At 42.0% G+C, this 22,585-nt stretch overlaps 1 protein-coding gene across 1 annotated transcript in view; it reads right to left on the bottom strand.

The window, feature by feature from the left end:
* Window positions 1–257: 257 nt before the first annotated feature.
* Window positions 258–22,585, bottom strand: part of CLASP1 (cytoplasmic linker associated protein 1) — a gene marked incomplete at its 5' end in the record, with an annotated part of 124,107 nt that continues 101,779 nt past the window's right edge. The window contains 8 exons of the mRNA XM_009075580.1: window positions 258–603; window positions 2,318–2,434; window positions 5,069–5,275; window positions 13,165–13,293; window positions 14,919–15,109; window positions 15,872–16,118; window positions 17,062–17,212; window positions 20,813–20,929. Coding sequence (XP_009073828.1) covers window positions 517–603; window positions 2,318–2,434; window positions 5,069–5,275; window positions 13,165–13,293; window positions 14,919–15,109; window positions 15,872–16,118; window positions 17,062–17,212; window positions 20,813–20,929 — 1,246 coding nt within the window. The remainder of the gene's footprint in view (window positions 604–2,317; window positions 2,435–5,068; window positions 5,276–13,164; window positions 13,294–14,918; window positions 15,110–15,871; window positions 16,119–17,061; window positions 17,213–20,812; window positions 20,930–22,585) is intronic.

Raw genomic sequence — 22,585 nt, 5'->3', positions numbered from 1 at the left:
CCACATCTGCAAAGATCTCCTCATGGACAGCCGTGCAAGTTGGGCAAGCTGCAATAGGGAGTACCAAACAGGAACACAAGACTTGTAAGAAGAGGAGAAACTAGCCAGAATGGCTGTGGGGAGAGAGCAGGTAACTAGCACACAGAAACCAAAACTGGGTATGAACTAAACCAACAAGATTTGTTTGACTTTCACGTGTGTCCAGGTTCTTGGACTCAGTGTTAGAATGCTAACCTAAACATATTTCTGAGATTTCAGCAGGCTATACAAATATGTTTAAGTATGGCTTTCTGTTGTTCACTTCTAATGAAGACTGCAACACAGACCTTGCTTCCTTTACATTCAATACCAATAAGATTCTACATGAAAGCTTTAAAGGGACTAAAATACTGATTGCAATAAATATCTGCATGGCCTCCTTAAGCTGATTGAGCGTGCCAGTGAAGAGTAGCAGAAAGGTCTCTGAGAGGCACTGTTGATTGCTTCTAAGTCTACACATATGTCCACATTTCTCCATTAACTGTGCGTTGAAACATCTGAAGAGGAACTGCTGTTGCTGTTGGTGGTCTGGGCCCTCTTTATATACAAGTTTAGTAGCTTCATCTGAAAGAAACAAACAAACATCAGGAGAAGAGGCCAGGAAAAATGGGTAAATGTTGACTGCAAATCTAAAACCTCACATTCTGAGGTGAGCTCAGTTTTGAGTGAGCTGACACTGGGCACTCTGGAAGAAAAGCAAACTGACTGTAGTTCAGAACAGAGACAGGTGGGTATGCCCAGTCCCACTGAAGCTACAGACAGATTTAATGGGATTTAGAAAAACCTCTTGCATTTCACTTCGGCAGCCATCAGTTCGCAGACCAATCCAGCAGCCTGATCAGGTCAAGCAGGATTCCCACACAGGTCAGTAGGGCTGCAGGCACAGCAGTGATCCAAGAGTCATGAGTCCCTCCTAAAAATCACCCTGAACTCCCCATGCTTTATAAAATACTCCTTTTCAATGACACTGTATCTTCACTAAGGTGATACATCTAGTAAAACTGCAGTTGTTATGACTGTACACTTCCTTTGCATAGTTTTGTTTTCTTTTTCCTTCTTGCCACCTTAACTCCATCCAGATCCTGTCATGACTCATGCTCACATTTAACTTTAAACATGCAGGCAGGCAGCGTAAACCCAGAGGAATTACTCACATGTTTACAGTTAGTTATGTGGTGGGGTAAGTCTGTGGCACCTAGGATACTGGGATAATAAAGCCTCTACAACATTTTATAGGGGGATTTCCTAACTGCCCAAATATAATGAGGCAAACCTCAGCACCCATAGCTGTCTCTTTCCAGAGCAATTTGGAGGCACAAGTAATTTGTTTAATACACAGAAATAAAATCCACATGTCTTCAGTCTCAGGTTGTTTTGGCCTGCACCACACTGCCTACCCATGAAAGAAATTATTGCTTCAAAATGACAGAATGAAGCTGCCCGAACTAAGTAGTTGTTCACATGCAGAAATCCATCTTAAAATTGCATAGAAATCTTGGTCATAACATCAAACAGGATAAAAAATTTGTGATGGCTTCTTGAGCAGCTCTGAAAAGCAATCAAACACTGTCTGCTTCAACCCAAAATTCCAGATCTTGTCTGAAGGACAGAACTGAATTAAGGACTTTGTTTCACTTGTGGGTCAGGTCAGAATTTGAGTTTTGCAGCTAGCCTGACTCCAAAGCACAAAGTCCTTTGAAGGGTCACTTGAGCTTGCTGGTGTCTAAAAGGAAAGGACACATGTGCCATGCTATTAAGAGTGAAGCTTTACCTACATTTCTACCAGCCCTAATAACAAACTGCTGCTGAGAGGACCTGCTCTCCCACCATCCCCAGCCATGCACTCCCACCAGGCTACCTGTGCAGCCAGAGCAGACTGAAAACTATTTCATTTGTATGGCATATGTTTTTCAGGCAGAGCAGCCAGCTGATTCAACTCACTGCACAGTCACCCTCTGGATGCAATGTCACAGGGGCAAGGCAAATGTGGCTGGAGGGGGAAGGACCTGCTCAGCTGTAGTTTGCAGTTATACAGGATCAAATGCATCATGAAACCAATCTCTGAACCCCATCAGAATTTTCTTAGTGGGATTTCAGATGCTCACACTGCTGAGCAAGTGCTGTGCTGCTCTAGTGGTATTTGTCAGGGTGAGACAGGATTTAACAGAGTACAAAGAACTTCACCCAGAGGTACAGTGAAGCCACTGGTCTCGCTGCTAGTAATAGCCAGCAGAATGGCTTGCACCACCAAAACACCAGAGATGCATTACTCTTGTACCTTGCTTCCCGTGAGTTGTGCGAGATGAGGTTTCAGTTCTTCTCCAATTACTGAATAAATTGCCACTAGGCAAAATACACTAGCTTTACGGACACTGCTCTCCGTGTTATCATAACCCTAGGAAACAAGAAAAGAAGGTCAGAAGACACACAGCACTCCCCAACATCCTTTCTGAGCAATATACTACAGAGCTGAAGTACATTTTGCAAATGTTGTTGACCTGACAGACCAACAGAAAGGCCCTGCTTAACATAACAGTTTGCAACCTGAATACTCAAAGAGCAAGAGAATACAATCACTCAGTACATCCTACTTGTTCCTTCTGTGATTACTTAATATGTTTTTAATATCATGTTATTTATAGCATTGAATAACAATACAGTTTCCTAACATGAGCTTGGAACTCCATCAGATATACAGACTCCCGTGTCCAGTTCAGATGACCATGTCCTGAACAGACAGGACTTCTTGGAAGTGAGTCTACCTATCAGGTATGAAACACCACAGGAAATCTTATGCTGAAAGACCCCTGTAGTTGTGCTGATATCTGGCAGCTTGAGCAGAGCTCAAGTTGGCCACCAGGTCACTGAACAGCTGGTGACATCAGTCCCAAACTCAGGCAGGAATTCATCACTCAGCAGCCAACCCATCCCATGACAAACACAGACATCACTTCAGCCCATGGACACTGGCTCCTCCGAATGCAGGGAACCTCTGCTGGGAAAGCCAGAGGAGGGATGCAGCACAGCTGGGGCTGTTCTAGCTGCAGGGACAAAGCACAGCCTGAAATGACAGTCTGCAATCCCACAGAGCACTGAGTTAGAGAAGCAGGAGACCTCAATGAGCTCAGAGAAACACTAAGCTATTGAGGATTGAGCTGGAGAAAAGGCTGAGCTCAGCCTAGGTCCACAGCAGAGGAACACCCATGGAGACACAACCCACTGCTGGGAGGGCAGCAGGGAAGCAGGGGGCTCTCCGTGGGTCCCAACTCAAAGGCTCCTGAACCCATCACAATGTCTCTGCTTGACCTCAAGTCTCCCTGTGGGAGATGCTTATGTGTGCATCCCACACTGCTCCCATGCAGGCAGGCAGATCTGTGTGGTGTTGAGGCCTGAGAGGGCTGAGTCCCAACAGGCACTGGGTTGGCAGAGCCTGCCCTGTACGTGCCAGCAGGACCGTCACCCCATGTCTCCTTCTGCCAACTTGCTTGCAAGGCAGTGGCTGCTTCTCGTGGCATTTAGTCACCCAGCCCACCAGTAAGAGCATTTATGCAGGAAATTAAACGGGCTCAAAGCTCTCTTCGGCCTGAGGGTACCAAGAGGCAGCACATGGGAGAGTGCCTTGCAGCCCAGCTTCATCCCCCCAGCTCCAAGGGAGCCAGGACTCCCCATCAGGACCAGGGCAAACACCACAGCTCCCCCCTGCCAAGCCCTGTCCTTTCAGGGAGATCTCCATCTGCTCATGGAGATCCCACTCCAGGCTGCTGAGCTGCACACTCATGCTCATGTCACTGCTGTCTGACACTCCTTGCACCTTCACCGCTCTGCCACCACTCTCAGCATGGCAAACAAGCACACAGGTGATTCTCTCCACACACAGTCCTTCAGCCAGGATCCCAAAATACTTCCCAAATGTAAGGAACAGATTCCTTCGATCACTGTGAATTTCTAAGGTGAGGAAATACCACTAGCAAACTAGGCTCCGAAACAAGAACCATTTAGAGACATGGAAGCAATTTAAGAAAACAAATACAACTGCCTTTTTAAAGGCATGCTGCTCCCAAACTTTTCCAGTGCATTGAAGCTTCACTGTTCAGACTGTTGTCTCTAACAATTATGACTAAAAACATTTTACAATAAAAGTTTAGATCAATACAGAACTGTCCAATTCCCAGAAGTTGAGATTTACAAAAAGAATTGCAAGATCTGACACTACAAAGTTGGGATGAATGTTGGGATGCATAAGGGGAATTTCTGACTTTGCTCTTGTCCTTCCAACTGTTTATGCTCACATGAGGAGGTTTTTTTTTATCCCAGTTCTCTACTTATCCACCCAAAGATGTCTTCCCTTTCACATTAACTGATTTGTTTGTCACAATCTCTCCCCAGTAAACACACACATTCTCTCTCCTCCCTCACTGCTACCTCCCCTTATTTCCTTCTTGCCTGTAGCCTCATCCCAGCCTCTGGCACACTGCCAGCTGCTTGTGCAGGGGACCAGAAGACAACACTGCTACAGCCAGTGCCCAAAGCTAAATTCACAATGTAAAACCAAGCCTTAGCACTGGCAAAAACACAGCTCCCCACCCAGCCTGAGAGGCTTATGAAAGAGGCTGAATGAAGTCAGCAAGTAGTTTGGTCCTGATTTCACAGAGGAAAGAAGCTGCTTGCCTGCTGGGATTCAAATTCAAGTACAAAGTACCATCAAAGCACAGAACAGCTCAGCAGAATTAAAGGGGACTACAAGATGTACAGACACAGCATAAGATGAGGCTAACTCCTACTCTCAAATTCACCACACAGCTGCTACTGGCTTATTTAGGAGTCAGGCGGAGGCATCTAATTGTGGAACACACACTAAAGAACCTCGGTTTTCTCTTCCTTAAGACTGAAAATGTTAAAAGCTCAAATATGAAAACTTTAATTTACCAAAATCTGGCCCCAGAGGGTCCATTGTTCTCTCTTAGGTCACAGACCTCACAAATTACTCAATGGTGGTTGTGCTTAGGAGCAGTGACATAGGATTCTGTACCTGTAACAACCCAGGAATGATATCAGGTAGGAGCTGATGCAACGATTCCTTGGAAATCCTCTCGATAACTTTTGTCTGCATTTTGATTGCAGCTAAGTTAATTGGATAATCTGCAGTCTGAATGATGGGACAAAGCACCTTGATGCATTGCTCAGGGTGGATGGAACTTGCCAGGGTGGAAGCAGCTTCTTCAGCAGCTCTGACAACCTGAAATGAAAGTAGAGCAAAACCTTATGTTAATGAGGTCACACTTGACAGCCAACACCACTGGTGCTACTAGGAATGACTGCCAGGAAATGCTTGGGGATATTCATTAACAGATCTGCAGGAGGCTCTAGCAAGAGGTGTCTGACTCTGAGAATTCACATCCTTTGCCTCCAGTGACATCTTTGTTCCAGCCAGTGGCAAGATGTCCACCCTGAGTAATGTAACTGCGTCAAAGTTGTGGCTACTTTAAGTCATCTGTCACCCAAGACAGATAGGCACTGCCATCCCAGGAGAAACAAGAGGATGACATCTCTCCAGCCACTGTCAAGGAACCTAATCCCACCAGCCTAGACTTACACAAAATTTATCTCCTTGAACACTATCAGAAAAGGCACTGCTGTACCTTTTAACATGCATCTCACCTGTAGAGTGCTCAGATGCCCAAGCTGAGGTACCCATGGCCACACAGGTGTGTCCTGCCACTTCCCAGCTGAACTATGCTGTAATCAAACCCAGGCTACAGACACAAAGAGGCTTTAGGGTGTCCCTGACCAGGCATGTGCTCTTGGCACATCTAACCCATTAAGTCAGCACTGGGATCACTGTACAAAACGCAAGGAAGAGCAAGTGGAAACAGCAGTCACATACACCTTCTGCAACTAGCCCACACTGTAGCTACACAAAGCAAGGGAGATCCTAAATTCAACTCCACTCTTACCCCAAGGGAAGGCAAATCCACAACTTCCACTCTTCCCCAGTGAGTAGGACAGCTAGTTCAAAGAGGAAAGACCCAAATCTTGTCTCTCCTCCCATGAGAATTTATTCATTTTACGTTCTGCAGTAATTGGATAAAAAAGAACAGGATGGGAAGGCAGGTTTTCTTTTTTTCAAGTGTCTGTGCTAATTGCCAGGCAACAAAATGAAGCTTCCTCTTGGTTGCACTCTTCCTGGCCACAAATAACACACACTTTGCTCCTCATGTTCTTGTTACAGTACAAAACATGGAGGATGCTTTTTCTCATCTTCTCTCACTCCCCTCTTCTCAGGGCTTACTTTTAAAGGAGGGTAAATCCTGAGTGGACAGAGACATCCCAGTGGGCAGACTTAAAAACAGCTCAGCTTTAAGAAGAAAGAAGCATTCACCAATCCTTATATTTAGCATCTCCCAGCTACCCCAGGAAGTCCCTAACTCTGAGCCTAGGAGCATTAATATGGCCTTGCAAGGTACTCCCTCTTTCCTGATTGTGTGGGATGCTCAGGTGCCTGACACTGGTTCTCTAACCCCTCCTAAACTGAACTCTCTGAGGTTGTCTGACAGGGCATAGGAAAGGGTAGGGCAATACCAGCTGAGAGTAAGATGAAGAGACAAAACTCATCCCCTGCTGGCACAGAAAGCCAAATGCCACAATTATCAGCCTTGTTCAAAAGGTCTTTCTTCTTGGCTTTGGCAGAACAAAACATTCATCCACCCAGATGAGTTCTGCATCACACAAGGGGAAGCATGTCTCTGAATATTTACCCAAACCACTCAGAGTCCTGCTCACCTGGCCATGCCGGAGAAGTCAGTAGCAGTCTAACATAGAGGGAAGTGCATTATCAAAAGATACAAACTGCCAAGTTATTTGGTAACAAGAAAATGCAACTAGATCAGAGTTTAGCATGCCATGAGGCACAACACTTGTATCTTGAAAATGGTACCTAGCATACAATATCAAAAAATCAAGCATTTTTTTTAGTCAGGGCTTTAACCTGACCAGCAGAGAGAAACAACCTTAAAAGGAGTGGGAGAAATTAACAAACAGCATCAAGCAACAGGTCTTCCTCCCATTTTTGAAGTCAAGATTAACAGATACACATCAGGAAGTGACAGGAATGGCTCATACTAGCAGTGTGACACCACAATAAGTAGTGGCTATGAAATCCATCCTTTAAATCCAAGAAAATGAAAGGGTACTGGTTGCTACACACTCAGACTGGGAAGCTTGCTGTCACAAGATTAAAAATTAGACAAGTTTACCGAAGGAAAAAAAGGCCAACACACACAGAGGCAGGCAGAACCATTCTCATGGGAAGGCTTTAAGCTTCAGACATGTGGAAGGAGGAAGAACATCTACAGGGAAGCATCATTTTATGCTTGCTTCTTGCTAGTCAGCCAGGTAGGGTATGAATTGAAGCAAGTTTTTTGTCTGACCTAATATAATTATTCTCAGGGATCTCAGAAATACAAAAGAAAACTAGCAAAGCTGTCAAACGATGATGGCAGCTGGAAGCAGCAGGTTCAAAAGGGTGGCTATGAAGCAAGGTGTTCAAGACTAGAGAGAGCCTGCAGTGCTTTATAAACACAGACACTAAGCTGTGTGTTGTAAGGTATGTCACAAACATGATTTTACCTCCCAGTAAAAGCTTAGAGCAAACCATGGCTTGAACTGGATAGTTCGACATCATTCAACACATGGCAGGTAGCCCAGGAATGCAGATCTAAGAGATAGCTCTTTGCCTTAAAGCAGCAGGTTTTTCTCCTTTCCAAATACTTTCCTTATACTCTACACACTGAAGACTAGATTGAGCCTGACTTCTGCTGGCATAACATAAACTGTGTTTGCTGGTGCATTCCTTGAAAGAAATCTATGGTGCATTAAGACCTTCTAGTGGGTCTCTCAAAAGGGAGAAATTATTATACTTCCACTCAATTTGCTTTAGGGAAGGAACCATATTCACATGCAGAAAGCCAGACAGGTGTAGCACACAGACAGGCTGTTCAACTCTAACAATGTCTTCCTTAATTCTATAAAGGAGTAAGCTTCAAAGTAACAGGTTAGGCAGTCTTAGGAATATGCACATGAAATGCTTCCTGATTTCAATGGGAGGGGATATGCTGACATGCAGTATTAGGAACAGTGTGATCAAGAAAGCCACCTGTCACAGATCCCTGTCTTTTAACAGAAAAGCACATTGGCATCATTGACTTTCTGCAAAATATGCTGGACAAACTTTGGATGCCAATTCCCACTGGTTTACCTGGTTCAAGATGCACTGCAGCCAAGGGATTCTGTTCACTTAAGACAGTCAGGACTAAGACTATCTCTTCCACTTAATTTCTTCTGCTCAGCTGTTACTCTCAGTGCATTAAGATGTTGCTTGCTGCCTGATGGCTACAGCTTGTCTGTGGCAATATGCCCTTGGTCAATACGCAGCAGCTTTCTAAAGAGTTTTGATCGTTTCATTTCTGTTTTGATATCACACAAGCTACTGGCAAATAAATAAAGAAAAATAAGTCCTGACTCACCTAAGGCAGCACATGCCAAGTTCATAGGCTACATGGGGCATCAATGTAACATTCTGGGACCTCAGCAAAGCAGCACATGCACACCTAGATGAGAGCTGCATGTAGGACCTTGAGCTGGAGTACTTTGCCATGACTGCTAGTTATACTGTCTCTGCAGAAAGTTGTAGAGGATGAGACAGTGCAGATAAAATCCCACTGAAAACTCAGAGGCTTTGTACACTATTGTGAAACACACAGAGCACCAGAGAAGTTTATTAAGCAGAAGAACAAGGTTTTGCTTTCAGCCTTATGAGGCATGCAGCATGTTTTGGAGCCAATTTTTGCCATCTAGAGGTGGTTACTAAAGCCTGTATAATCTAAGCTGGAGGGGATGGAGGTTTACCAATACCTAGCCAGGCAAACTCCCATCCCTGAAGGCTTCACAGTCTGATCCAGACAGGAACAAACAATTATGGACTTGGTTTCAAAGCAGGAAGTGGATTCAGCAATGGGGAATGCTAAGCAGATGAGAAAACAAAGTGATTTTTATAAGGGATTCAGAGATGAAGTAGATTAGACCTGCTTCTCCTGTGCACTAAATATTTGAAATGCATTGGGGAAATAGAAAAAACACATAAATATATACTATAAAACATCAAAGAATGCCCAGATGCAGCACTTGGTAGCTTCCAGCATGGACGATATTAATTTTAATCGTCTTATATAACAATTACTCTAATGAATCTATGTAGAAACCTACATAGATCATACCATCATCAGAGGACAGTTACAAACCTTACAAATGTCAGAGGCCAGTCTAAAAGCACCTCAGAAAGGTAATAACAATTATCTACAGCTAAAGGATAACTGATTGACAGAGACAGAAACAGGGAATTAGCTATCCTATGATTTTTCACTCTGCAGCTGATTCCCAAGATAATAAACTATTTGTGTATGAATATGTTCAAAGAATAAGAAATTATCCTCATTTTTCTGGGGTGAATCTGAAGCAATGTCGTATCATGGCACTGGGTCAGCAGGCAGCATCTCTCCTTAGTTATGGGTGAGTAACTACACTGGAACAAATGAGTTAATATTAACTAATTGGCAACAGAAAGATGGTTCCCTTCCAAATAACTCCAAACAAAGACTGATAAAAATCAACAAGATTCAATACCATCCACAACTTCAATTACGTTCTAGTGCTCCAAAAGTGAAAGGCATTTACATGTCAACCCCCATAAATATTTCCAGTTATAACTGAAGCAGGCTTGACTCTGCACATCACCCCATTAAATCAACAGCATTGCACAAACTGTTATACTACAAACAGTATAAAAACAAGGTGAAGTTAAAAAATGCAAACTAAACATGGATCCCAACCCAGAGTCTTCTAGTCTATAGCCTAAGGTTACATCAATTTTGACCTGACATTGAGGTCTGTGCTTTGAAGATCTTCTGCATTTGGACTCACAACAAGGTGTGACTCAGCCTCCAACTCCACGTACCAAGTTTTTCCTCTCCTGTGTTCCTGGGAGGAGACACGGTGCTCTTAGCTGTGCTGCTCTGCTGATCCCAGACCTCGCCTTCAGCAGCAGAAGGCAGAAAACTTCTAGCCATGGCAAAGACCCAACTGTCTAAAGACTTCTGCTTGGACTACAGACATCCCAAAAATCTAACTATTCTAACACTGCTTTGATACTTCCAATTATATAATCTGGAATAGAACCACAGACACTTGGTTACAGAAAGATCTTTAACTAGATATTGCCACTCAAGTAGGAGAGAGGGTGACATTTGTTCTTTGGGGAATATGTTGGTTTTAATTTGTCATTTGATCCTCCTGGCCATGCTGAACAGTAACAATATTGGAATTTGGGTAGATAAATGAACCTTCCTGATTTCCAAAGAATTGTCTCTTAGTATGATGACTCCTTGGAGACAGGACCTAAGATTAACAGCTCTGTACTGTGCTCCTCTCCAAACTCCCTTAGCTTGGTCATTCAGACTGATTCTCTGTGGGTCACACTTAACTGAAAATGTGAGCAATAACCTGGAGCAATTGGCAGTCCCTGTGCTGAAGGGGAAATGCAGGTAAGAAAGACTGAAACAGATACAGGTCACTCAAAAGAGCCATTTTCTGCTAACTTACACAGCCTGTTGCACACCAAAAGATCTCAAACCATAAACCAGAATCACTCCTGTGTACTCCAAGGCAGAAACAGCCCTGAAACAAACTTTGGAGTGACATCTTATCAGGGCACCACTGGCACAAGGATTAACAATTTCCTAACTAAATTACATAGCAGCTTTCCTTTAAATAGTTCTTACAGTCTAGAGGAAGATTTTAGGTAGTCTAAGGACAGCATACCACTGCCTTTAATACTGCTCTGATACAGTGAAAAAGAAAACTAGAACAGACCACTCAGATCTTCCTTTCCTTCTTCAGTTATTCTTTGAAAGTGTCCTTCAATCACAAACTGGTGAATCTTCACTTAAACTCCTGCTCAGTGGGATCCAGTCAAAGGGCATCTCCTCTGCCCCTCCTGGAGAGAGCAGTGCTGCAAAGTCAGCAGTGAGAACGAGCTGGAGAGCCACCACGGGAAGGGAATTTGTGACCTTCTGGCCTAAGGCTATGAGTTTGACCAACTGGGCCATGCCCAAATGAACTCTCGGTTAATTTTTCACAGACTTAACTGAATCAGCAAGTCCCAGCTATAGGTAAAAGTACCTAAAGCATATTCCCAGGTATATCTTTAGCCTAGCTCATGTGGATATTCAAAAGTGCAAGTACCTTTCTTAACTTCAGGAGTGCTGATATTCTCAAACTACTGACAGACAGATGATGTCTTTCATGGGCTGCATCATGGTTCCAAGAGCCTCATTTACACAGGGATCAGAAAACACTCCTGAACAGAATGAAAAATGCAGCACCAGTGCCCCCATTTAACAAAGCTGTGCACACACAACAGATAGCAAAACAGGAATATACCTGCACTGTCCTGCTACGACAGCTGTCACCCAAAGGTCCCATTGCAGCAGCTGATTTTTCATATGACGATGCTATGCAAAACCATGGTAAATCACATGTACAGCACAGCAGCTACTTCCTGAGAGCAATACAGCTCAGTTTTTCTATAAAGAAGTGCCAGAACTGCCCCCTCTTCATACAGAGGCATAAGGTATTGTGCTTTCAACATTGTTCTTGATTTCCATAAAACCCATCAGTCCCACAAGGACAGTGAATTCTGAGGGGTGTTAAACATGATGCCAGAGACAATCTGGAAAGGTCCTGCTAGAAATGACAGTTTTGGAGGACTCTCAGACAAAAAATACAAAGGGCACTGAATCAAGGTGAGCTGAGAAGTATGCAAGCAGGAAAACTTGCCAATAAAAGGCACTCCTTCAGAACATAATGTTTTGTCTGACTGCTTTATCAGGAAATCAATTTACAACTGCTTCTTATTACTCTGAACTGAAAATGACAGGAGTGCAAAGGCTCTAAATCTAGGAGAGGAAGGTAGGCAGAGTAGGGCAGTCCTCATTCACTAAAGGATTAAATATTTTCTACTTTTGCATTTTAGAGAAATCTAGACTGTTAGCTTCTTTCCCTGGGGGTGTTTTTTGTTTTGTTGTTTTGCTTTTTAAACAGTACAGTTTCTGCTACCCACAACTAACATAACCTTGTGCCATTTACGCAATGCTCTGGAGCAGTCTGATCTCTACAATGATCTTTTCATGGCCAAATCTCTTCAGACAGAGATACCTACAATTGCTAGCTTAGGACAATCCTGTTGCAGAGAAGAATAAATGTCTTAGATTTCAAAGCAAGGACTCTGGTAACAAAGCTATCACAGACATATAGAGAAATTCTGGTAGCACTTTCCAAGGTTTAGTTCAAACTTGCCACATGCACAAGGTAGATTAAAAGATACAGCTTGGAAGTCAATCTACAAAGACTGACTTTAAATGTGATTTGAATTGATCTGCTTCAAATGTTATCACATCTCTTTATTCCTGCTTTACTCCAGAACACTTTCAGTTTTACATACGAGTTCTCTCACAGAAGGAAAATGCATTTCACCCTCCCCTTGGCTTCTTCCCCTTCCACTGCCCCTGCAGTGTCACCTCTTTGTCCATTTTCTCCTGTTACTCACCAGTTCCCATTTCTCCAGCACAGCTCAATTTCACCATTCAGTTTTCACACACAATTCTGCTTGAACATGGCCTTTGTGTTCCCCAGTACATTTTCTATCCTTACCTGTACAGACAGAGGCAACACAATGCCTGCAGTGTGCTCCAAAATATAATTACACATGCATTTTCCTACTACATTGTAGTAGCCTCTCCCAGAACGAGCAAGGAAATCCTAGGAAGTTGATAAACACTGGCCTGCAATTCCAGATAGCTCCAAGACCACATAAACTGCTCTGCTGATCTCAACTTTTTTCCTCACTGCTTCAGCATGTAAAAATCCTGTCTCTTCATACTTGGGAGACTCGATATCAATTTGTTCTACTGTCAAGACAGGTCAACGTGTTTGCTTGTGAAGTCTCACAGGTTCTACATTTCTTCAGCAGGTCCATATTGCTTTCCCAGCAGCAACACTGAAAGGCTCACTCACCTCCTTGTGGGAATCTTTATGTGCTTCCAGTGTTTTCATGATAGTCAACTCCGCATAGTTCTTAAACCTTGCTGGCTGATTCCGTAAGATCTCTCTCAGGACTCTCAGTGCCAGGGCTCTTATTGAATGCTGTGTCAAGAAAAATTCACATTAGAAAAAGTCAATCCTCAAAACCCTATTTTGAAGTAAATTCTCATGGCTCCCTATGCCACCGGAAATCTTGCACCGCTCTACCCACTCCAGTGGAGTGAGTGGTGTAATCAATGTAATGAAAATTCAGATTGGTCTCCTTGCTTGCTCCTGCACAAATATCCACAGAAAATTACTGTTCTCACAGATACAAGAAAGAATGACTGTGCTTTGTTTAATTCCAAATTCTTTTGGCTGTGAAGTACAAATCTGTACCCACAGCAGCATGTCTGCATTACATGAATTCACAAAGAAGCTCAGATCATATTTGTTTTGCCCTTCCTCTTTTGCTTAGCTTTGCAGATATCAAACTGGGCTTCATCCATGCCACAAAGCTGTTTCTCATGTACTAATGCAGGAAAATTGATTCTTCCTGTAACTCCTATGGAAATTACTTCCAAGAACAAGTTAAGTTATTGTAGTCAACAGTGACCTACATCTCAATTCTTTATATCAAAAGATCAGTAGCAGAAGGAATTTATAACACCTGCATAATTTCATAACTTGTATTACGGTTTTGACTTGTGGCAACTCCGAAGAGATTCTATCATTTCAGCAGAGGAATACATACTTTACTTCATACTCTGTCTTTAAAATATGCACTTCGCTATTCATTTGCAATATTCATGCAGCAGCACAATTCACATGTACTTAGACAAAGCCACTAGGCCTTCTGATACCTCTGTGATGATGCTATGATTAAGCATGTAGAATTAGAGAAGCTCATGCTTATACTACAAACAATGACAGAAAATGTCATCCACACTACACTGCTTCAGAACTCAAACTTCTGAGACTGAGCCATATACTTTACAAGAAGTATAAGAAACACAACAGAATTTTTAATCAGATGAAATGAAAAAGAACTCTAAGTGCTTTGAAGTCTCAATGTTGTAATGTTCAGATGGAGCATGGATGTGAAGGTGCAGCAGGATACTGAGCCTTTACCAAATATCATTGTGCTGCAAGCTGAACAAATAGCCCCAAGTGGAAAAACGTTTAGTCTGTAAATTACCACTTTGATCAACTACCAAACACAAAGCTGTGATAATAATGCAGCGTTTTTCAATACTTCAAAACAAGATCCTCTATAAATGCAGCTTGTCCTAGTGTCATTTTGCATGAGACAGTGACCCATCATTGCATGAGATCTAATACCCTGGATCTTTAAACTACACAGGGGAAAAAAATAAAATATTCCAGAGTGTCTTTATTCTCCTTTTCAGGAATGGGTGTGAAATAGTTGAGAATTTGTAATTTCATCCTAACTCAGAAGGAAACAACTAGTGAAGTCTTGGTCATTTTTGTACTAGATTAGAAGATAACGTCTTTATTCAACTTCCAGTTCTTTATTAAGTAACACTCTGGAGGGAGGGGAAAAACTGGGACACTTCAGAGTACCTTAAAACTCATCACTGAAAACTAGAGTTGTCAACCTTCAAAAGCAAAAATGAACAGTGCAGCATCACTGGTAAGTAGTAGGCTTCATTTAAACTAGCGTGAAGGAACTATCACCATAGATGAAGCGAAGTACAGGAAAGTTAAGACAAAAATCTACATCTCACATCTTTGTCTCCAAGTGTTTCCAGCAGCAAGAGCAGAATGGTTTTGAAATGCTCCTCCCAGACTCCAAGATTATCTTCCCTTGTGATCTTTAGCAATTCCAGGAGAGCTCCTTTCCGCTCCTCCACCCGCTCGTTGTGGTTGGAGAGCTCTTTCAGAAGATCAGCCACCAAATCCGAATGGTCAATGGGTACTTCTAGGACAAATGGCAGCAAATCATTTGGAGAAACAGGGAAAAAGATCAAAGATGCTAGGATTACTAACTATCTACAGAACAAAGTGAGCACAACAATGGGTCCCCCAAAAACGCATCAAATTCCTGGTGGCCTCAGCCAAGCAGGCAAGAGAATCTGACCAGCCCACAATTCAACCTGAGCTCATAACACAGCTCATGAATCATGACTGCACAAGGCTTCTAACGAACAAGGAAGAGATGACAACTGGATTTTTTCCAGTTCCAACAATTATTTCTACAAGATGAGAGCTGCCGTGGTTTTTCCCAGATACACACACACCCAGAACCAGTGGTCACATGTATGACCTTTAGATCAAAGTACAGTGACTCATCAGTGCACTGCAAAAGAATAAAGCTGAGGCGTAGCACTACTTAAATGAAGTCAAACACTCAGTAATAACGAGCTATTGAGTGAAACAATTCACTCAAAGAGGGGAAGGTCCCAAAATAGTATCCCTACAGATGCATGTAGATGCTTAAGGGACTAGTTTGAGGGAAACTCCAGGCAAACAAAAATCAAACCCACAGTATAGCATTTTCTCAATAGCCACAGATGAGGTTCTGCTGGGACGTAAGAACAAAGGATATTTCATACCAAGCCTTGACTCAAAGTAATGTATATAGCTAATGAATGAGCAGGGTTGTATCTGAGAGCATACCCAGACACACAGAGAAAGGGAGCAAGCTGCCTGCAGTTTTATGAGGTAGGCTGATACAAACCATCCCGAAGCTGATCCATGTCATCATCGAACACTGCTTCCTTCAGGGCAGTCTTGTCATAAGTGTTAATTGTGTCAGCGTAAGGGTAGGGGTTATAGTCTCGAGCGCGTGGCCCCGAGAAGGCGCGGGGTGGCTGGGTGTTAAGTAGGGAGGTTTTGTTATCTAAAGCCATCCTTCCACCTTCCACAATGTCACTGCTTCCACGGACATCACCACTGGGTAAAGCCAGGCCACCATCTCGAGACACCTGGGGGATCAAATGGAAAGAGAAGATATGAGACCCTTCAAAATTCTGTGGAAGCTGTAGCCTTTTTGGAGTTTACCCATCAACAGGAAGAGGCATAGGATCATTTACATATTATTTATACATAATACTTAAGGGAAACCTAAGTTACCACATCTTTCTTTTATATTATATATTTCTAAAACTGCACAAGCTGGCAAAGATAATAAGCTCTGGAACATGAACAATTTGCTAAGAAAGGGAAAGGAAGCAAAAGCAACATCCTCCTCATGAAACCCACTGATAGAGACTGAATGATGCATAGCAAGCTAATATGACGTGAACAATAGAAGGGTCGTGAAGAAACATCTTGGACCAAGAACTTTTAGCTTAGAAGGCTAATTTTATCTACTCATATAAATTTGGTCATCCAGATAGGAAGCAAAACTGCCACAGAATCATAAAATATCTCAAGCTGGAAGGGACCCATAAGGATCATCATTTAAGATTCCCATAAATTTTGAAGGCTGTGTATTTAATTAAAACAAATGGCACCTCACATGGGACATAATTCTGTAACCATTCATGCAGTGGTTACAGAAAAAAAAGACTTTTCCTGTGAGGGTGGTGAGACACTAGCACAGGTTGCCCAGGGAGGTAGCGGATGCCCCAACCCTGGCAGTGTTCAAGGCCAGGCTGGATGAAGCCTTGGGCTAGGGGGCAGGTGTCACTGCCCATGGCAGGGGGTTGGCACTAGATGATCTTTAAGGTCCATTCCAACCCCTGAAATTGTATGATTCTATGATTAGTGGGACCCCATAATTAAGGTATAACCACTAAGCAGAAGATGCTTCTAAGACTAGAGCAGGAATAACTGAAGTTTGTACACTAAAAATCCACAGCCAGGTTTGATTACAATGTTTTAAAATTTCACCAATCCAGGAACATTGATCAGTTGAATACTTACAATGTCACAGTCTTTCTTTCCATCACGTTTGATTGGCTCATTCAGGTCCTCTTGACTACGGAAACTAAATTTTTCAATCGCTTCCGTGACTCCACGAAGAGAGCTGTAGATTTCATCAGAGTTTAGGTTCTCCGTGTCATAATCCAGCATACTAAAGACCAAACGTATATGAAATGTTACAAATGATATTGGAATCTGATTAGGAGTGTTAACCTAAACAAGTCAGAGACAGATGGTTTGGCATACCCTTTCTAACGGTCACTTGAAACAAAACATGGATGGAATCAAAATTCAGGTCTGAGTCTCCCCCGAAACGGGGCTAAATCTAGGAGAAGCTCCACTGAAATCAGTGGTGTTACACTGCTGTAAGTGACGGAAAATCAGGTCCACTGTTTCTTACATTCCATTGCAGTAAGTGTGCTAGCTTCTGTAAACCAAAAAACCTATCCCCAGTATGATAATAGTGCAATTTAAAAAGGGAAATAAAGTCAATCACTGTGAGAACTCAAGGGTTGTGACAGCTGGTGGAAATGAAATCAATGAAATTGTTTAATAATATGCAAAACTCTGACAGATTTAAATGGAAAGGAAAATGTATCTTGACATAAACCTTAGTCTAACATGGCCCATTTAAATCTACAAAGTAGTAAAACCAAAACCACTTGCACAATGCCTTGATAAAAGATGCATTTCTGTATTGAGCTAAGTTTGGAAATTCTCTAACTCAAATCTGATGCTTTTTTGCAGTCTGTTCCTCAGAAACTTCTCAGCAGCATAAAGCCACGAAAGTTTTGGGATTCCTTGAGGAGTTATCCAAAATTAAGTTCCATGACAAAATGCAAGTGCAGATCTGGCTAAAGAGGAGCTCCTACAAACTTGGAGAAAATAAAAAGGCATTATTGGCAGGGCTTTGCTCTCTCTAGAAGTCGAGTTTGCATGACAATCAGTATCCAAGAGAAATTTAAATGAATAGACCCAGTAAGAGAGGACAATTTCTCTGGTGGAGTCTTGGATCTTAGCGGAGCCAGATGCAAATAGACTGAAAGAATCCAAGACATTTGCAGCAAGTTGTTTGTCAATAAATTGCAAGAAGTGGCACCCTACAGTGGTGAATTATTATTTTTTAACAGTTTGGGAAGGATGACAGGATGGGCTTGGAGGTGAATGGCTGAACAAAGAGATGTGCTCCTTTTCCACAAAAGAAAGATTCCCTGTGAGGTGGGTGTGGAAAAAAAACCCAAAAACCCCAGAAAATCCCTTCTGAATCCTGGGTACACAGCTATTATTTTCAATAGAACTGAAAGTAAGATATTAAATATCTATAACCACTGGGGTTTTATTCTGCAAGAAACTTGGGAACTTCAGACAGAGGAAAAGATTGGTGCTGCCCAATTCCTTCGAGATTAACACACTGAAAATAGCCATAATCCCTGGCTCCCAAGCAACGCGCTCGCACTACACTCACACAAGCATCAGCACCATGTATTCTGGCAAAGAAACCAAAGAACAGCTCCCCAACTTTAAACAGTGTCTGTCAAGTCAGGGAGAAAGAGAAACCACTTAAAGAACAGACCAAGTTCAGGAAACAAAAGCTGTTCACAAACCTACAGAAGTCACAGTATTTAGGGCTTTCCAGACAGCTGAACAACACTAATGCACTGTGGTGGTTTGCTAGACAGAAGAGAAGGCAGTTCTTAGGTTTTTAGAAGTATCAGGCAGGAATAGGAAAATCTTAGTTTTGTATGATCTCAAAAATACACATCTTGAGCACAAGCACATTTAATTGATAGATCTTAAAGGGTTCTTCATACAATATTTAAGTGAGCAATGAAAGCATCATTTGAGAAGGTTATACATGTGGCTGTACCTGTGTACTCATACCAAGAGACGACATGACTTACCAAAGGTCACACAGCTACATATCCATGGCAAGAAAATGAGAAATAATCACAAATATACTGACACTAAATCTTCTGCTGAAATGATCAGTTCTTTCCTCAGGGATGATTTTTGCCCTACGCTGTTACCGAAGAATAATCAAAGTACAGATTCTGCAGTGCTAAAGGACTAATTTCTCAACAGAGACACCAATCTGATGCATTTGTCAAAGCACAAAACCACATTTTAATAAAAATGTGAAGAATCCACTGATTTCATACGTCAAGAGTAAGCCTGCGTAGGAGACCACATTATGGCTGTGTTCTACATGAATGAAAATTCTACATGTGAACACACATGTCTATTGACAGTATGTGCACTGGAATACTTCACAGACAACACAATGGGGGGAAGAAAAAATAAAATGGAACTACACTCACCTTTCAGGAGGAAAAAAAGGTACAAAAGGAAAAAAAAATATGACCCATGCAGAAAACCAGAGGAAAGGCACAGGATGAATAAGAAGTGAGTAGAGATGAGCAGTGTTTAGGGATGTCACAACATTATTTTCCATCTTCTGCTGCACAAAACTAACGCAGCTGTCTAGAAGTTTATCAAGATACAATTTGGCAGTTTTCCAGTCTGGCATGAAATACATTTTACTTCCATAAACTATTAGCCAGCTTCCAATCCAAACTATGTATAAGTAACCCACAGTTTAGCATCTTCAAGCAGTACACAGTAACTCACTTCCTTGCACTTTCAGGCTCTGGGCTGGAATACATGTCACATTACTCCAAAGCTTCGTGTCAGATAATGAAAAACAGAAAAAACCCCCATTCTCAAACAGGTTTATTCCAAAAGCAACATGGATGACCTGCAGGTATCTTAGTGTCCTAGAAGAGTCGAACACTAAATTAAAGCTTTAATTCTGCAGACACCCCCAGAGGTACAGACTATTGGATTCTATTTTCTCTCTCAGGTGTCACAGATTCTCAAATTCTGAGCCCTCAAAGAGCAGTTTGTTTACTTTTCTTTCAATAGGTTTTCATTAGGAACTTCCTGTTTCAAGGAAAGACTATACATAGTCCTTCCTCAGATATCAGGTATATTTAAGTCAGAGAAAACCACATATGCAGGTAGTTGTCCAGGTATAAACTTAAAAAAAATCCAAGGAGTTTAACAGAGAGGTCTGACAAATTAAATTTGTATTCAGAAGGAGTTTTTTTATTAAAACCAGTATACAGCTTTAGTCCAGTATACTGAGTCAAGATCTGTAGCAGACGGGAACAAAATGTGAGGGCACAGGAGGAGGAACAGATGCCAAAATAAGCAATTGATAACCTATAAATCTTCTGGTAAGGACAATTTTAATTTCATTACCACAAATTTCCAAGATGTCCCACAATCACCCTATGCAAGCAGCTGGTAAAATCATATATGCAAGGTTCAATGTGAAATCACTCCTGAGTTGTATTTGTCTGTTTGGAAATACTTGTGTGCCATGTGCACAGTGTAGCCAAATTGAAAGATATTGCCCATGGTACCATAACACAACCAGTGCCTGCCCAAAGTGCTCAGCAACTGTGTTCTGCATTGGAAACCAACTGTGAAACATCCTCCCTGCCACCTTCCTGAATGGGAGTGAGAGTCTGGAAAAGTTCACTTAGTTTTCCCCACTTGCACACTGCATCTTCCCCAAGCAGTGAGGAAGTGGCTGCTCATTACCTCTGCTCTCTGAAAATTGTCATCATCTCCTTTCCTTTTCCAACCAAAGCCTCTGCAAGTCCCACATTTGAACAAATCCCACGGCGTGAAAGGTAAATAATACTGTGACACCTCAGACAAGTTGGTTTAACAGGTAGCTTGTTACCTGGGAGAGTAAGAGCGTCTGAAAGTCTTGTGGGAAGGAGCAGTGGGGATGGAGTTAGGCTGAGAAAGGGGAGGGGGGTGCTTCGACAGCCCATCTGCACTCCAACCCCAGAGCCGACTGCCGTGATCAGAGGAGAAACAAAAGAGAGAAAAAACAGAGAAAGGAGAGGGAGGGAAAAAAAAAAGAAACTATAATCTGAGTGGCTTAGTGCTGTCATGCTGCCTTGGAGAGAGAAAAAAATTAATAGAAACAAAATTAAACAAGAATACTCCGTTGAGCCTCACAAGTCATTGTTTGACCTTTATTATTCATTTCCATTCCTACCATAATTATATGATTCACAGAAAAATAGACCCTGCTTGTACTAACCAGTAGATCTTACAAACAGATATAGTCTCTATAAACAACTCTTAAAATGTTCTACATAAACAATCCCTGACCACGCATCTGTATTCAAACTCTAAGCAGGTATTTGGAAGCAACAGGATTTCCCTGGAACAAAGGAAATTGGAGTTGACACCCTAAGGTACCTTGTAAAGTTTATCTTCTGGTGCCTTTATAAGAGCCTGCAATGAGGCCCTATGCAATCAGCAAATCTTTGCAGGGCTTAAGATGTGATCCTATTTCATCAGATTCAAACTGAACCCAAATATGCAGCAAGTGAAAGTCAGCCTAGAGTGTAAATGTATAATGTAGATTGGAGACATGGCCCAGGACTCAACAGACAAAGTTGGGAAGACTGGATGAAACCAGTCTCTGAGTCCATTCAGATCTCTCATTAAACTTCCACAAGCCCCTTTGAGTTATTGTCTGATCCTGCACCTTTGGGTCAAGACATCCATCCCTGTGTCAATTTGTCTACCCTTTGCTTTTGGCCTTTTCCCTTTATGGAACATGGATTTTCAAAACCATCTTTTAAGTGAGAATATAGATGCTTTAGCTGGTGGAGTATTCATGACACCACTTTGTTTCTATTACATTTCAGCACAGTCTTGGAAAGTTGTATTTGGATATATGCAAAAGTGAAAGATATTTTAGAATCAGAAGTGGCAAACAAGTAAAAAATTGCTCCAGTGCAAACAGAAGCAATGCCAGCTGAAACCTCCTCTGAAGAGCAGTGTCAAGAAGATCACTCGTTAACCAGCAAACCCCACAGCTATTACACACAACTATTGCTAAGGAAATAGCTCAGACTGATGATGAGAAGTCTCACAGCTCAGGTCTCACCTACCTGCAAACGGGCCACCCAACAATGCAGATTTGTCCTTACTGCACAAAGTGGGTAGGTTATTTTACTTCTGTTTCCATGCCTTGCCTTGCTCAACTTAATACTCAGAGTGTCAAATTTTATTTTTAATGGTATTTCCTACTATCAGTGAAAAAGAAAGCACATAACTGTACACAGCCAAATAAAATTCTTAGCCTTTTATTTTGATGCATTTCCTCTAGAGATCTTTGATGGACTACATTTTTTCCTTTGGGTGTTTTTTGCTTGTTTGTTTTTAATAATTAGAACTACACACAGGTTTGAGGGTTACTAATAATGGCAGAAACCATAGGGCAAACATATTCATTTGATATTCCTTCAAATACTTCTACAGAATTCTAGATGAAAATTCCCAACCTGAATGGAACATTTGAGGTTAATGAAGTTCATTCACCATTCAGAACAGTACTCTTACACCAAAGGACAACTTAGTGTTTTCCTTTTTGCCATCTATTAAATCTCAGAAGACTTTCTCTGTCCAACACAAACTCAAGTCATTCATCTGC

Source organism: Acanthisitta chloris, unplaced genomic scaffold (assembly GCF_000695815.1).
Source record: "Acanthisitta chloris isolate BGI_N310 unplaced genomic scaffold, ASM69581v1 scaffold35, whole genome shotgun sequence".
In the NCBI taxonomy this organism is placed as follows: Eukaryota; Metazoa; Chordata; class Aves; order Passeriformes; family Acanthisittidae; genus Acanthisitta; species Acanthisitta chloris.
The sequence above is the reverse complement of the archived record's forward strand: the minus strand, read 5'-3'. Positions and strand labels throughout refer to the sequence as shown.